The sequence below is a fragment of the Doryrhamphus excisus genome, linkage group LG13 (genome assembly GCF_037039965.1).
Source record: "Doryrhamphus excisus strain RoL-2023G ecotype Guam linkage group LG13, RoL_Dexc_Guam_v1.1, whole genome shotgun sequence".
NCBI lineage: Eukaryota > Metazoa > Chordata > Actinopteri > Syngnathiformes > Syngnathidae > Doryrhamphus > Doryrhamphus excisus.
In genome coordinates this window covers 7,737,267-7,753,896 of record NC_136369.1, presented here as the reverse complement: position 1 = coordinate 7,753,896, position 16,630 = coordinate 7,737,267, and the positions used below count along the sequence as shown (strand labels likewise).

Below are 16,630 nucleotides of genomic sequence, written 5' to 3'. Positions count from 1 at the left end.
CAACGTAACAATGGGCATCAGGCTCTCATCACAGTATATCTGCATAGAAAATACTATTAATACAGTAAAATGCACCTGTGTTGTGGACGGAGGGGCCCATGGTGGCAGTGGGTTTATGGTATCTGCAGGCATGTATGTTGCGGACAACAAACAGGTGCATCTTATTGATGCCACTTTGAAGATAGCAAACATATTTGGGATGCTCTGGATGGGCGCACAAGGTATTTGAGGCAAATCTAGGTCACACTTAGCTGTGTGGCCTGTGTGCTAACCACTCTTCCACTGTGGAGCCCAATGTATACATAATATATAATATAATAAACGCTGGTCAAAAGTTACTAGTTTCCATACATACATCTAAGTGACAAAGTACTTTATTGAAACAAACCTTGTGTTTATGATGCTCATTCTATGGACGGATAATAAAACAAATAACAACATATATAAAGATAATGTCAAACATATATATTTCAAACAAAAAATTGTCGTGGATTTCAACTCGGGGTTTCCTGTTACCCGGAAGTGACGTCACTGCACAGGACGCTTTCACCTGTTTCGGGGTGTGGCCTGATAATGTGACTTTAGTCGGGCAGATACTCAAGCATAAAGAGGCTGCCATGAACACCAGCTCTTAGACACATCTTCAAAACGGTGGATTTTTTATTACTATTTCGATTTTTTAACATTTTATTTAATATTATTTTTTCGTGTCTTTTTATTTTTTAGTCCAGGTGCGGACTTTCTACATGATGCGGCGTTTTTTTGCTGCCGTCATCTTGTCTCTGCTAAAAGGTACTTTGTTTTTCTGGTTGGTTGGTTAATTGGGTCGTTTTGTTATGGATTTATTTCCTACGTCGGGCTGTTCTGGCCCATTTTAAGTGTTAGTTAGGCCACGTGATGAATATTTTTGTTTGTTGAAACAAATTACATTTTTTTAACTGGGTTATTATTTTAACTAGAAGTGCTGGCTCTAGTGTAAAAATAATGGTGGACGAGTGGTGTTTTCATAGCATCCCTCATTGTTTTGAAAGTGTTCCAGATGAAATGTAATTGCTCATTTAGGGGCTGAAGATGACTTGGTTTCATCCCACCCATCTTCATGTTTGTTGGCTAGTTTCACTTCCTGTTACTTTGTCTGAGTCACCAGTTTTTCTGGTTGGGTCACTTTGAGATGAGCTCCCTGTTTGAGCAACAACACTGATGCATTCTGACCCTACTCTTTTATTTTGATCTTTACATTGGAAGCGCTGGTATCTTTTACATGGACAGCCCCCACTTGTCAAACATGTTAGGCACAAATACATAATGGACTACTGTATGTGAAATTGTGTGTTTGCCCTCCCTCCAGTGTCAACGTGTATTCAGGTGATAGTCTCCCAGCAAGAGCGCAGCACTGCTCTGTTTGCCTCAGTCATCCTACGCTGTGACTTCACCACATCTGCAAACCCCCAAGATGTCCTGCTCACCTGGAGGTTCAAGTCTTTCTGCAAGGACCCTGTGCTGGAGTACTACTCCACATGTAAGAGACATGTAGATGTCACTCCAAACATGTAATATATCCTCATAGTGTCCATGTCGGATGGTGAATGCTGACTACTTTGTCATACACATTTTTCTCAGTGAAACATTTGTATCACTCTTCACTTATTTCACTTGATGAGACATTTTCATTCTCGTGTTTATTAGTGTCGCTATTATTTTCGTTACTTTCTGTTTTTATTATGCCCTGTTTTCCTGAATACTTGGTATATATTTTTTGTGTGTAAAATTGCAGCACTGTACTTCTGTTTTATTACCACCATCATATCACCAATTGTCAAATTTCACCATATGCTGCAAACTCTACCAAGTTCCAGCTTCACCATCAATCCATTTTCTATACCACTTATCCTCACGAGGGTCGCGGGTATGCTGGAGCCTATCCCAGCTGTCTTCAGGCGAGAGACCAGCCAATCACAGGGCACATATAGACAAACAACCATTCACACTCACATTCATACCTATGGACAATTTGGAGTCACCAATTAACCTAGCATGTTTTTGGAATGTGGGAGGAAACCGGAGTACCTGGAGAAAACCCACGCACAGGGAGAACATGCCAACTGCACACGTCCACCGTGCAGCCTGACTTTGACTGTAGTCATAATGGATGCATAATGGATGGATGCATAACATGATTACCTATGTACCTTTTTTTGTAGCATACCAGGCTGCACTCCAGTTGGGGCAAGACCCCTCAAACGACTGTCCCGATCGCCAGCGCACAGTGCGCACTGTGATTCAGAAGAGAGGAACTAATGAGCCGATTCTTGGTGCAGAATATCGTGAACGCAAGATCTCCATCCAGAATAGTGAGTTCATACCAGAACACAGCATACCATGACTTTATCTCATTCTTTTAAGATACAACTTTTTGCCACTATGTTATTATTAATATGCAGGTATTTGCACTTGAAAGGTGTGTACAACAAATGTAGTACATTTGAGGGTAATGATAATCATTAGTGATAGTCCTGCTTTTTGTAACCTTCTGTTCCTGTGGAGAAATACTGTACCAATATAAAATATACTGTAATTATGCCAGAATTCTATATTTACATACAAAAGGTATAATCAACACAAATTGCCTGTTTAATTCTTGTTATTCATTCTGGTGGTTTCTGCATGTTGCAAAGCCAATGTAAAACTAAAGTATGTTTGTGTGTTTGTGCAGAGGCTGATCTGGTCATCAACGAGGTCATGTGGTGGGACAACGGTGTGTACTTCTGTGCAGTTGACGCAGCTGGAGACACCACTGGGGACTCGGACAGAGAAGTCAAACTCATTGTATATCGTAAGAAAAGTCTATTTTAAGTGTATATAATACCCACATGTTCATGTCCTGTGGCTTGTTACAAGAAGTGTATTATGTTAAGACTTGGTGAGCAGCTCCCTCTTTCTTTTTCTCGCTCAGATTGGTTAACTGTGCTGTTCATCATCATCGGCGCTCTGCTGCTCATCATTCTGTTTGGCATCTGCTGCTGCCAGTGTTGTCCTCAGAGATGCTGCTGCTATGTGCGCTGCCCTTGCTGCCCACAGCAGTGCTGCTGCCCCGAAAAAGGTACATATCAGAGAAGAATGTTCATGGAAACTTGGACTTTGATGTTTAGTGATGACATTACCTCAACAATAGATTAACTGTTTTAATACTAGTCATAATGATCAGCAAATGTATGAAGTATGTATTTCCCATGTTTATAGAGTTTAAAATAAATGTCTTCCAGCCGTAATGCAGCATCGTATGATGAAGGAGGCTCAGAGGGCCATGGCCCCCTGGATGGGAGGACAGCCTGTCTATGCACCAATGAGCCATGTTCCCTCCACTCAAATGAACCCAGTCCTATATGCAGGTAAATACACAGCAAAAAATACCACCATGTGGCTCAGAAACTATTGGTTTATACTACATCCTAAAATCTACTAATTTGCACCGCTGATTTGTTTCAATAGGATCTGCGTCAGGCAAAAGCATTCCTTTGAAAGCTATGCCTCTCCCACCGCCTCAGTCCTCTGCTTACAGTATGCCGACGCCAAGTATCCATGGAAGCCACACCCCTGCCACCACCAATCAGATGCTTGACTACATGGAGAGTCAGGTGAGGGGGATGGACGTGACCAGTCCTCTGCTCCAGGTATGTAACTTGCTTTTATTGTCATCTAATCCAGGGTGTCCTCTAGACTTTCTCACCTCAGTATTAGCTAGATGATTACCACTTTGAATCCCTATGTTGAAATACAAAGTGTGCAATAATTATTTAAACAAAGGTAGGCAGGTACCAAAATTTGGGCACCCCAACAAAAAAAGACATCAATATTTAGTAGATCCTCCTTTTGCAGAAATAAATGCTTCCTATTCTGGTTGAAGGTATTTTTGACCATTGTTATTTCCAAAACATCTCCAGTTTGATGGTTTCCAAGCATGGACAGCCCGCTTTAAATCACACCACAGATAAATATTCAATAATATTTCGGTCTGGGTACTGAGATGGCAATTCCAGAACGTTGTACTCGTTCATCTGCATGAATGCCTCAGTAGATTTAGAGCCGTGTTTAGGGTCATTGTCTTGTTGGAAGTCTACAGCCTCGGCACAACTTCAACTTTGTCACTGATTCTTGAGCATTGTTGGCAACAATCTGCTGATACTGACATGGAATTCATGTGACCTTCAACTTTAACAAGATTTCCAGTACCTGCACTGGCCACAAATGTTACTGTGGGTAGTAAGTGGTAAGTGTTTGTCTTGGAATGCTGTGGTCTTCATCCGCAATGCATACTGCCCCATGTTATGTCCAAATAACATATATATTTAACTGAAATTGCTGATCCAAACAACCAGTGTTTTTTTTTTCAAAGGCAAATATTGAAAATTACCAGGGATGCCCAAACATTTTCATACCATTGTAAAACGATGATTGATTGACAGCACGTCCGCTGCCCTCTGTGTGAATGAAGCAGAGCCAACCGAGGCAAAAAAAAGTGGTCCAATATTAAGGCACACATTTCCAAGGACATATTAGCTCTATCTTTTAAACTTAAACAGTTAGTTAGTTAGAACGCATAATATTATCATTATAATATTATCATTATAATAAAGTAAAATATGTAGTGCTGCACTGGAAATGATAAATGACAAATGATATCAATCAGTGTCACATCAAATAACACTTTCCACAAATGTTTTCTTTATTGGCTTCCATTGTGTGTTTATTTCTAACGTATGATATTACTTCAGTTTTCTCCAGGTACTCCGATTTCCTCCCACATTCCGAAAACATGCATGTTAGGTTGATCGGCGACTCCAAATTGTCCATAGGTATGAATGTGAGTGTGAATGGTTGTTTGTCTATATGTTCCCTGTGATTGGCTGGCGACCAGTCCAGGGTGTACCCCGCGTCTCGCTCGAAGAGATCTGGGATAGGCTCCATCATACCCCTGTGACCCTAATGACAATAAGTGGCATAGAAAATGGATGGATGGATGAAAACATGGTTTTGTTGGCATGTTTTACATCTGGATTTACATTAATTCTTGAGGGGAAAAATCCATTCGGTTAGATGACATTTCATTTCAGTTAGAGTTGGACCTTCTGGAACAGATTAATGACACCAACCAAGGTTCCACTGTACACATCAATTGGTTGTACAGTAAGCCTTGTTTATTACGTTTAATTGGTTCCAGACCTGACCTTGATATGTGAATTTCCACGAAGTAGGACTGTGTTTATAAATTGAATATTTTCATAGCAGAGAACCTTTTGAAATAAAGTTTAACATAATTGGTCTCCTCCCGACATTAAATAACACCCCTACAATCACCTTTACATTCGTATTACCCAATATATGTATAAACAAAATAAGAGTGAATAAGATAAAAACCCGTTCTTGTGTGTTACTACAAAGTTGTTCCCATGAGAGGCAGACAGGATGTGACATTGGAGGTTGAATTTCAGCTTTGGGTGGGCAACGACTGCAAAGGTTGTGAATGCAGAAAATATGGCCGAAAAGTTAAGTATTGTTTTTCCACGCCTGGTAGGTTACCTATAAAAACGAGAATGTGCACATCGGAATCCACCCTTTATAATTAGAGTATGCACTTTTTGGATTGCAAAAAGTGGATGCACATTTTAAGTGATGAAGTGAAATCCATCCATGCATGTTTTTGGAATGTGGGCGGAAACCAGAGTACCCGGAGAAAACCCACCCATGCACAGGGAGAACATGCTAATTCTGACTACTTTTTTATGCAACAGATTTTGCTTTTTTTTATTCATGTTACTTCTTCTCTTTCTTCCCATCAGCCTCAGCCGCCGCCACCCCCCCACATGCAGCATCTTGCACCTCCTTCCCAGCAGTTGCCTATAAGTGTCCCATTTTCACCCGGGCCTCCCAGCATGATATCCGGCCTTAATGAGCCATTGGAACGCCGTGTCATCACCCTTCCACCACTACGAGAGTCGCAGCCAGGCAGGGTGCCACCCCCTGCACCTAAGACACGACCCCCAAGCTCCAGCGATAGCAGTCGTGGTGGCTTTGGAGTTCGCGAAGAGCGTGGGCAAGCTGCTCGACGTTATCCCTCACCTCCACGGTCGAAAGGCATTCCCAGGAGCTACAGTGAGGAATCACTGGATGGCCGGCCGCGTGGTGGGCCACGAGGGGGACTGGACCGCCCTCGATCCCGATCCAGAGATGATCTCTTTGACAGCAGGTCCAGAGGAAGATACTCCCCACCAGGAGCACGCCGACCTAGAGGGTCCTGGAGTTCTGATGATGAGGACAGTAGTCGGAGAGGAGGGGCGAGAAGAGGGGGCGGAGGATGGGGCGAGAAACCTCCAAGCTACACTGAGTACGAGCCTGGACATAAACCAGGAACGCGGAGGAACGAACACTACTCTGTAAGGAAAACACTGCTGTAGTTGCAATGCTGTATCACACTTCTCAAAAACAGACCTGCACACAATCATCAATATTCAGTTTGAGTTGGCTGGCTGTAAGAAAAGTGAATCTAAAGGAAGTGTGTGTTTCTCTCAGGTTAAGAGCTCTCGCAGTGGCACCAGTGTCGTCATCTGAACGGAGCTGGGAAACTACATGTTTCTGAGAGCACGCAAACCTCACTTGAACTGGGAGTTAATGGCTTCCTTGTTGTCAAAGTCCTGGGAATTTTGATAAGATGAGTTTAAAGACGGTCTTGCACAAAGGAAAACAAAATTGTATTCATTGTACTCACAGGTAATGATGAAGGACTGATAAAATACATCTTCTTCAAGTACTATATACTGTAGATATCGCTACTAGTCGTTTGGAAAAGCTTTGAAATTGAAATATCAAATGTGAGTGTGAGCACCCTCTAGCGGTTCATTGATGTTAAAATGTTGATGGAAGACCTAGAGTGAGGTCTGCTGGTAGGCTGTTTATTTTTATGCAGTTTTTTTCTTTTTATAATGCTTAACAAAATAGCTGCAGTATATACAAATGGCTCTTAAAGGGACAGTGGTGTCTGTGTCCTTAACGCAAATTGTTTTTTATTTTTTGTTTGTTTTTTTAACGCAAATTACACATAAGGTATTTTTGTGAGTTTTGTGCCGTCACTATTTTATTGTAAAGTTGTTTTTGTCTCCTTGGTGCCCTGAATTGCAATGATGCTTTTGTACACTTACATGTAAATGCCATTTTGTTTTTTTGATCCCATTACAGTGTAAATATGTAATTGACCACAATAAGTAGATAGCATTGTTTTTTGGGGAATTTACTCGGGAGAATTAGCCTAATGCTAGTTTATGCAGTCTTTATTTTATAACAATACATTAAGTTTGTGTAAATGTAATGTCTTATTTTGAGTTTGTCTAATAAAAGCGTCTCAAAATAGTATTGACCTTTTTCTGGATTGCCATATGAAACAAAAAATGAAAAAATATACGGTAAGCTGTGTGCTACTATGGGAAAAGATGGTTAATTAGCATTTGTCCAACTTCAGCTCTGATGTGACCAAATCTTAATGTTTTATGGTGTGGTACTTCACAGTAGTAACTTTAAAAATGGGACATCCCCAATGACTGTTACTAGTATGTAGGATATTGTCTAAGTATAATAAATCTGGTGAAATGATACAACATATGGGGTCATCACTCCAAAAGGCAGTACTTGTGCTTTTCTCCCATTTGTCATGAGCTGATCTCAAATGCTCACCTTTTGTGTGCATAGAAAGTTATAGATGTTTAAGTTCAGCAAATAACAAAAATGTTTGACCCTGACATTCTCGTGGAAAAATAGATTTGTCTAAACTTTACACAAAATCTGTAGATATTGTATGTATGTGAATATTACACATTTAGATGTATAAAGCAATGGTGTTTTTTGGGGTGGGAGGCTGAAAGAGGCCCCCAGCATCCTTAAGTTTTTCAGCATGTTGCCCATTGTGACAGAGACACTCAGGGATGAACTGTTGAATTCATTTTATCAGGGAGGACAGGCCTCGGTCTAAAAATCCAAGTTAGAAAGCCAAAACAATTATATTAAATAATGTCACCTAGAACTTCTAATGTAGGTAAGCTACATAGACAGAGAAAAAATATGTCCATATTGACTAACAGTGCTAACAGACTTCAAACGCTACGTTTAATTCCGCGTCGCGCGTCGATGACGTCACAACACGGAGGTGCGGGCTTGCCACGTCGGTCTCTCTGAAATGCATTTACACAGTAGCACCTCGCAGCCTTGGGTGAACTTTTAAAGACGCTTTTTCTTTGAACACGGACTGGAAGCGACGTCACCAGCGTCTTCGGAACCGTCGTAGCTCATCTCCACGGCGCTGCAGTCGGTCTTATTGTAGCTAGGAGGCGGAGGAATGATCGGTTCCGTCTGGACTCGTCCGGCTGGAAGCCACACAACTGACTGATGCATCCTCGTTCACTTCACCCTCCCGTATGTTGTGTGAGTAAAAAATATTTCCCAGGGCGCATTGACCTGGCCAAGTAGCATTCGATAGAATGCTATACCTCCACACAACTCATTTTCTTCCATTTTACGCTCTTTGCTGAAGTTTCTGTGTCTTCTAAAAAGAGCACATTGCCTGGTTCCATGGTTCAGACGGACAGGTTTGGTTGCACGTCATAGCGGTGTCATCAACATGTAATCAACACACGTTCGTCACGCTTTAGTGTTAATGGTACATATGCAAAGGGTTGAAGTCTGACCAAATTACAAAATAGCTTCCTGCAATGTACCACTTAGTTCCTGTATTTCTTTGTGTGACTTTCTACGGAACCGCTGCCACTTGACTATTGTCGTGTGGATTTTTTTCTAATGATCACATTTGAAGTATTCCAATAACCACATACACAATAGAAAGTCTAAAAAGTAAATATAATATATTGGACTACCTTTCCCTCCAATGGTAAGAGTGCATTGCTTTGTGAAGTCATTGAAATAGTTAAGGGTTCTGATTTTATGATATGAAGATGTATGGCATCCCCATCAGCAGTGTAGTGCATCAACGGTGACTTACTCCCACTTAGTCCTGGTCAGTGCTGCTCAGATTTCTGTGATTAGTTGGTGGGGCCACTTAAGTAAAGAGTTTGACTACTTAAATTAATATGTGTTCAGAAGAGGAATACATTTACATCACAAAAATGCCTCCTTGAAATAACATAATCCGTGCATGTAAACGCTGTGGAACACTTAACGTGCAGTGAGGCGACGGCAGAGAAAGTAACGTTGAGCGATTGTGAGGTCTGTCTGATTCTTTTCAAGGAGGCATTTTTGTGTTGCAAATGTATTGCTCTTTTTCTTTTGAGAAGCCAAACTCTTTACTAAACAGAACTGAGTTCCTCATCACCAAAATCCGACCAGAACTCAGCTTATGGGACGAATTGAGGTGGTAAGTCATCATTGATGCACTACACTACTGATGGGATTTCATACAACTTCATGTAAAAAAAAAAAATCCAGACTATCCCTTTGTCATCTGTGCTACTGTTGTGACATGTATTTGGTGAAAAATAACAATGTGGTTGCATTTGTGTATCTTGTCGGTGTTAAAAGTACCATTTGAATTAGAACATTCACTTCTTTTGACCAGCAGTCTATGAGCATGACACGTCTTGACAATATTTCCACACTCATTGTAAACATGCTCCAAATCTGGGAACTTGTAAAGACATATCCTGTGCACAACTCTCTCCAGGACACCCCATTCACTTTGAATTTGATTTACCTCTACTGGCACAATTAAGAAACGTCATCCTCCTGGTAAAGTCATTCAATTCTTTGTTCTGGATAACAATATAAAGTCATTGGACTATCAGATACATAGATACATACATGTGTTTAATTGGTTTCATTGCATGAAACAACACTAAGTTAGTGTGGCTTCTGTTTGCAGAGTGTGAAGAAATAAACACACATAGGCTAAAAAGCATAAATAAAGAAAACAACTTTATATTCAATGTTGGTCTACAATTCCACGAGGACAATGCTTAATTGTAAACACAACAATTTTAGGTGCGGATGGATGTCAGTTTCTTTTAAAAACATTTATTCTCACCTAAAAAATGTAAATAAGCTGAACTTTGAACAAGTTCAAAATTGAAATGGTGAGCTATGCACATGAACTATTTGTATTTAAATGTTGTGAACTGAACTTTGAACTAGTTCATGAGAACTATGAACTTGCACGACACAAACTACCTTTGCAATTGATGTAACAGGCACCCCTACCTTTGACTAAGGAAATGATTTACATTTTAGACACTAAAATCAGGATATTTACATGAAGAAAAAAAAGCAACCGAATACCAAAATATTTGACGATTTGTTGGATTTAACTGTTGCAGCTCTAGCTAACATAAGTAATATAAGTCACAGGCTGTCATGCTAAGCTGTACCATTTGCTGAAGAAAAACAAAATGATTAAACTTCCACCTCTCACGTCTGTAGCTGACTGACAGTTAGCAGAGCTCCAGACATTTTAAGAGGTGCTGCAAAGCTGGCCATTTTACAACACCGTCCTCCGTGGTATGGCAAGTCCGCAGGGCATCTAGTGATGGACGTGATGGAGGCATATCCATGTGGAAAGAAGGTTTTCCTTCAGCACATCACAAAATCCCAGAAGCAACACTGGATGTTTGAGGGAGACGATTGATTTTTCCTCATGTTTATTGATCATAAAATACGTTTAATTAATGTTAAAGGGGACTTTTCTGGACTATCAATGTAGTTAGCATCAACATTTACTTCAACAATCTCTTTGGTTTGAAAAACAATGAAAACCAGGACATTTTCATATCCGTGCATAAAAAGAAAACAACCCAGGACATCATGACGGGACGTAAAAACAGGATATGTCCTGGGAAAGCAGGATGGTTGGTCAGCATTTTTTGTAATACTGAACTACATTAAAGTTGATTCCTGTTTTGTAAACTCTAGAGTAAGACATTATTAAGGTATAGCACAGATTATATAATGTACTTTTAGCAACAAACAACAAAAACACTAGACTTGACCGTTTACTTTTTTCACAAGTGAAATGTAAACAACTTCTAGTAGATGTGTTCTCTGATAATGCTGCATGTGACTACAGGGTGCCTGTTTGCTCTTTTTTTTTTTTTTTTGCAGTGGCTTCAGCGTATATGGTCACTCATTAAGGAGCAAGGGGGAGTCCCAGCGTCCAGGGTTGCCACGGTAACAGGCGACCATGCCAGGGGGTCGCAGGGGTCCCAGCAGACAGCAGTTAAGCCGCTCTGCCCTGCCCTCCCTGCAGACTCTGGTTGGAGGCAACGTGGGCAATGGTACAGGCTTCAGGAGCAGGTATGCCCGAGCATTGTTTCCGCAATTTTTTTATTATTTTTTTTCAATCTGTGTGATCTCCACCCCGTCTTGAAATAGTTTTGCCACTCGACACAACCTTTTTTTATTTACAGTATTTAAGCATGCCCATTAAGAACACAAGAGTCCACCACATTTCAGTGGGCAAGCCTTCTCTTTGGGAGTGAGATATTGGTTTTCCTCTATCACGTGGTTGCCATGCATGTGATTCAGGTTTGGGTAGCATATAATATTAATGCATATTGTAGTGTAGCATAGATTGTCACATACTGTATGTGTGTGGTGGCATGTTTTGAAGACTTCTAGTTTCCAACAAGATGTCCTTTAAACAAAACGTATTTTTCTCATTTTTCTATGGCCACCAGACTTTTCGTGTGTGTTTGTGAAGCCTACAATGTGTGCACACAGCCCTGCAGGTTCAATTACAGGGGTTGGTGTGGTATTTACCTAAGTTAATTAAGAACAAGTTGCACAGTTGAGATAAGAAATGCAGGTGTGAACAGTGCCACACAATGCATCAACGACCAGATATTTCCTACAGTACACTTTTGAGCTCAAAGAGGAAGGCACAGTTGCCATTTTTATTTTGTACACTCTTCATTGCAGATTTGTGTGTGTCTTTCAGGAACAGTAACTCCTCCGGTCTGTCTGCACCACCTATCTCGTCACTCATAACGCCAGAGCCCGTCCGTCACTCAAGAATTCCTGAGCTCCCGTTGGACAGTAGCCTGTTGTTTGAGTTTCTCCTCTTTCTTTATTTACTGGTGGCCTTGTTTGTCCAGTACATCAACATCTACAAGACAGTTTGGTGGTACCCGTACAACCACCCACCTGCCTCTACCTCACTTGTAAGTATACGCACAAACATACACACTTATTTACTTGGCACAGATTACTTTTTTATGTATAAGTTTGCATAGTGGTTTTTGCTTTAAATTGTTTTCAAATATTTTTAAATTATTTCTGTGCACTGCTTGTTTTCCTGCAGAACTTCCATCTAATGGACTACCACCTGGCTATCTTCATAACAGTCATGTTGGCCAGGAGGCTTGTTTGGACTATAGTTTCAGAGGTGAACATAGTTGCCTACTTGAAGTAATTCCACACTTGGACTTGATTGATATCAATTGTCAATTATCAAGTGTCATTGAAATATGTTGATCATGCCTCTTTGTGCAGGTGTCTCAGAGCAGCGGCGGGTCGCTCGTCCGCTATGTGGTTCTGATTGCAGCGAGACTCTGTCTTCTCACTATGTGTGGCTGGGTTCTCTGTTGGACACTGGTCAACCTCTGCAAGAACCACTCGGTTCTCAACCTCCTCTTTCTAGGATACCCGTGAGTCTTTCACATCAAACTACTGTGTACAACTGAGCATATGTCGCGACGGACATAGTGCCGTGATTGTTTGCATGGTGTCATAACGAGACATTTGTGATAATGACGTCTAAAGTGGTTGCCCTGCACAGCACACTAGTACATTTTGCACTGTAGTCAAGTTAAGACATCCCTCTTGATTATCATAGTTAATTATTTACCACTTTTAACAGGTTCCCTCCTGTTGAATTTAGGGTTTGCAAGCTGAGTGCTTTTTTTAGCAGAATGTAGTAAAAAGCATACTGGTACTGTGATTGGTGTTTATTTCAACATACTGCCACAGTTGGGCACTCTTTCACTTTCTTTCCATACAAACCAAAAAAAATATTTTCGTGAATTCACTGTCATGAATTTGGTTAATATGCTCCAGGTAGCCAAGTGTCGTATTTAAATGAGCATGTTTTTTTACAGTGCAAAACGCCTTTTTCTGTGTCTTATAAATTGTTACCTGACACAAAAGTCAGTTAACAAAGTTAATCAAGACATGTGAGGACTGCACACGGTTGTTGAAATGTTCAAAACATACAACTCAGATTCTCTTTATCTCTCTCTTTCTTCTAGGTTTGGCGTATATGTCCCACTTTGCTGTTTCCACCAGGAGGGACCAAAGAGCCAAACTTCACCGGCTGACTGTGATTACTCAGCCGATCACCAGCAGACGGATTTAACAGAAACTGCATTTTTTCGGCCCCGGGACTTCCTTTTCCTGTTACGGGAGAACCTCAAAGAACAGTTTTCTACAGCCCCGCACATGCCCACACACACATGTCCACCACACACGCACAGTCACACACCCGAACGGATTCGGTCGGAAGTGGAGGAGCTAAAGAGCGACTTCAATCGTCGAATCAAAGAAGTGCTGTTCAACTCGCTGTTCAGTGCTTATTACGTTGCCTTTTTGCCGCTCTGCTTTGTAAAGGTAGGAAAGAAAGCTGACTTTTTTTTTTGCACTCTCAATGTAAAAACATATTTATTCACAAATTGTATTTTCATACCTGACTCCTGCAGAGCACCCAATACTATGACATGTGCTGGTCATGTGAGCATCTGATCATGGTGTGGATCAATGCCTTTGTGATGCTGATGAGTCAACTGCTGCCCCCCAGCTACTGCGACCTGCTTCATCGTTCGGCGGCTCACCTGGGGCGATGGCAGAAGCTGGAGCATGGCTCATACAGTAATACACCTCAACATGTGTGAGTAAGCTTTCTCCACAGCATTTAATTACACATAAAGAGCTAAAATGTCTCCATGGCGAACAGGTTTTCTCATTGCGAATGTGTGTTTTGTTTTTGTTTTTTACAGGTGGTCAGACAGTGCAGTTTGGCCTCAGGGTGTGTTGGTACGACATAGTCGCTCTCTATACAAAGCAGTTGGACCATATAATGTTGCTATGCCCTCCGATGTTTCACATGCAAGGTTTTATGTGAGTATCTGCCTTCTTAAATCATTATAAATAGCAATACGGTAACCTGTAAATGATTCACTTCACAGAAAAGAGTTTCATTACAGCTTACAGTGGAGTGAAACTTTACATTGGCCATTGTATCACTTTTTGCATTGGTTTCACCGCTCGATTGCACATATGAATACTAGATATGGGTCCAATATCAGCAAAAAACTGGATGGGATTATATTTGCCTGCAACTAAAATATCAGATATTGGCCCTCCACTACAAGCTGTCAATTCCAGACTGCGCACCAGATATTCTGTTCAGCTTGCAACGCCCACGTGATCACAACAATCACATATGCTGGCGTGTTTAGCAAGGAGTAGGAGCGATCTCAGCCACGTGGCTGTGTTTTTCACTAAACTCCCAAAATCCCTTTACAGTTGAATGAAGTTCAAAGTTTAATACGACCAACCTCATTGCACATTTTGCAACACGACGACTTCCTGAAACATCCACTGCTGTTTGACACATTTGCAAAGCTTCCACGGGACTGTAACAGAATAGACCTAGACCCTGTCGCTGTCGAGTAATGGTAGTTTTAAAACACTTTATTGAGCACATCGAGCCTCACTACATTACGCTTATTGCCAATAAAAGTATAAATCACACTCATTAAGAACTAAATGGGTTGTTTTTTCTCATACCGACTGTAGCTGCCTATTGTTTTCCAAGTAATATTACTTGAGCAAGCCTTTTCTAATATTTAAGTCTACATAACAAGTAAAAAAAAAAGTATGTATGATTTGCATCTGAATTGAATGGCAAGTGTAGTGGGACACCCCTAATAAATAGAATAATTATGCATTCTAATTCCCATCCTTAATATGATCTTTGTTTCTTTTGGCTTTTTCCTGATCACAGAGTCGCCACAGCAGATCTTTTTTTAATCCACATACTGATTTTTGGCTTGAGCCCTTTATATTGTTGTAATTATTCTTAATTACAATTCTTACGAGCAAGTGTCTTAAGATGATAGGGTACCAATGCAAAGAACCTAAGTTGGATTGTTTTGATCTTTTTTTCAGCACAAGCTTGCTTTTTGCAATGAGCTTGCCCTTAAAAACAACAGACACATCATATGAACACCCACTGTAGTAACTGTTTTTAATATCAATTGTATGCGTCTTGCATATTTGCCTCAATTTGTATTTGTCTACCTCTCCAAATGTGCTTTGTCTGAATTTTCATGTTTAATTTATGATGACAGGAGTTGCTTGAATGTAAATTCATGATTGTAAAATCATGTTTTACCCTTTTGAACAATCTAGTTTAGGTTTGGTGATCTTCTCTTCCTGTCATTTGGTTACAGTTTCTGTTCCACAAGCCGTTGCGGATCCTGAACATGCTGATTGGGATCGAGTCCAGCGTGGTTCTGTACCAGTTATACTCTCTGTTGCGGTCCGAGCGCTGGAACCACACTCTCTCTCTAGGCCTTATTCTCTTCTGCAATTACTATGTCCTTTTCAAGCTGCTCAGAGACCGCATAGTGCTGGGCAAAGCCTACTCCTACCCTCTGTCTGGTAGTTTGGGCTTAAAGTCACAATAAAGATGTATTCAGTTTGGGAGACCAGAGGGATGCTCAGCGCTCACAATTGGAAGTTAAGGGACAGGACTTTGAACTCATAATCGTGTTTTGATACGGTTCTATTTTTAATGCAATGTTTATATAAACCTATTTAAAAAAATATTTTATTTTGTATACTATTTCAAGTCACGCCGGGCATTATTACCACACTGATGACATGACTATGTTGTTGCTAGAAGAGGAGGAATGTTTCATCAAATATGTAATAGTGCAAGTGGCCAAGCAACCACATAGCCAACAGGACCTCCCGACAACCTTTGGTTAATGTCTAAATTTGCCCACCATTGACCTAAAAATCTACAACAACCCTGAGGCTTTATTTTTAAACTCAATTGAAGGATGCAACTTTTCACGAGGAAAAGTCCCAACATTTGGGGATGTTGTTGGTGTGACAGATGAGCAAGTCAACAGCGCACTCGCATGTCGATTTACAGTACATGTTCAGTTGAGACCTGAGCCCAGGAAGTATGAGAACGGTACCAGCAGAGACTCCTACACCCCAGAAAGATTCAACTGTATGAACTTAGCATTAGTGGTGTGTTTCTTTTCAGTCAAGGTGCTAAGCTGTTTCTAATTGAGCGAACATCCACAGGAGCAATGTCGCTAGATATGGTACTTCTCACTGCCTCGACAATAAATGCTGCACGTTCTTTCTTATTTCATTTGCAAACAGCATGTGCTTGTTGGTCATCGTGGGGTGGGTGTCGTCACCCTGACGTGCCACCTTCAGGCGCACTGCCTTTCTCCTTATTTATGCTGCTTAAGGTCTCTGTATAGTTTTCTGTCTGTGGTGCCTAAAAATGTGGCCAAGAGTCTAAACAGTTCCAACCACCCATTGCTTACATTTTGAATGTCATTCT

General features: G+C 40.9%; 2 protein-coding genes across 3 annotated transcripts; both read left to right on the top strand.

The window, feature by feature from the left end:
* Positions 1 to 563: 563 nt before the first annotated feature.
* Positions 564 to 7,401, top strand: LOC131139601 (immunoglobulin-like domain-containing receptor 1). The gene is made up of 9 exons (XM_058089344.2): positions 564 to 792; positions 1,349 to 1,519; positions 2,202 to 2,351; positions 2,714 to 2,833; positions 2,954 to 3,100; positions 3,264 to 3,389; positions 3,490 to 3,671; positions 5,838 to 6,431; positions 6,568 to 7,401. Exons 1-9 carry the CDS (start codon positions 747 to 749, stop codon positions 6,604 to 6,606), a joined length of 1,575 nt encoding a protein of 524 aa, XP_057945327.2. The 5' UTR covers positions 564 to 746; the 3' UTR covers positions 6,607 to 7,401.
* A 761-nt stretch (positions 7,402 to 8,162) lies between these two features.
* On the top strand, positions 8,163 to 15,755 carry tmem39a (transmembrane protein 39A). 2 transcript variants are annotated; one of them, XM_058089348.2, is made up of 9 exons: positions 8,163 to 8,457; positions 11,149 to 11,340; positions 11,984 to 12,206; positions 12,347 to 12,430; positions 12,538 to 12,692; positions 13,293 to 13,650; positions 13,740 to 13,927; positions 14,037 to 14,157; positions 15,495 to 15,755. In XM_058089348.2, the coding sequence occupies exons 2-9, from the start codon at positions 11,228 to 11,230 to the stop codon at positions 15,729 to 15,731; spliced, it is 1,479 nt and encodes a 492-aa protein (XP_057945331.1). In that variant the 5' UTR covers positions 8,163 to 8,457; positions 11,149 to 11,227; the 3' UTR covers positions 15,732 to 15,755. The 2 variants fall into 2 exon arrangements, with proteins under 2 accessions (XP_057945331.1, XP_057945330.1); XM_058089347.2 differs by having other exon boundaries at positions 8,164 to 8,466.
* The last annotated feature ends 875 nt before the right edge of the window (positions 15,756 to 16,630 follow it).

What these genes read in the sequence shown, in the direction of transcription:
- LOC131139601 (XM_058089344.2), top strand. Translation starts at nt 747, where the DNA reads ATGATGCGGCGTTTTTTTGCTGCCGTCATCTTGTCTCTGCTAAAAG. An exon ending in GTGCTGCTGCCCCGAAAAAG is followed by an intron (nt 3,101 to 3,263) that starts GTACATATCAGA and finishes AATGTCTTCCAG; the next exon opens with CCGTAATGCAGCATCGTATG. An exon ending in GGAGGAACGAACACTACTCT is followed by an intron (nt 6,432 to 6,567) that starts GTAAGGAAAACA and finishes TGTTTCTCTCAG; the next exon opens with GTTAAGAGCTCTCGCAGTGG.
- tmem39a (XM_058089348.2), top strand. Translation starts at nt 11,228, where the DNA reads ATGCCAGGGGGTCGCAGGGGTCCCAGCAGACAGCAGTTAAGCCGCTCT. An exon ending in GGTACAGGCTTCAGGAGCAG is followed by an intron (nt 11,341 to 11,983) that starts GTATGCCCGAGC and finishes TGTGTCTTTCAG; the next exon opens with GAACAGTAACTCCTCCGGTC. An exon ending in TGCCGCTCTGCTTTGTAAAG is followed by an intron (nt 13,651 to 13,739) that starts GTAGGAAAGAAA and finishes TGACTCCTGCAG; the next exon opens with AGCACCCAATACTATGACAT.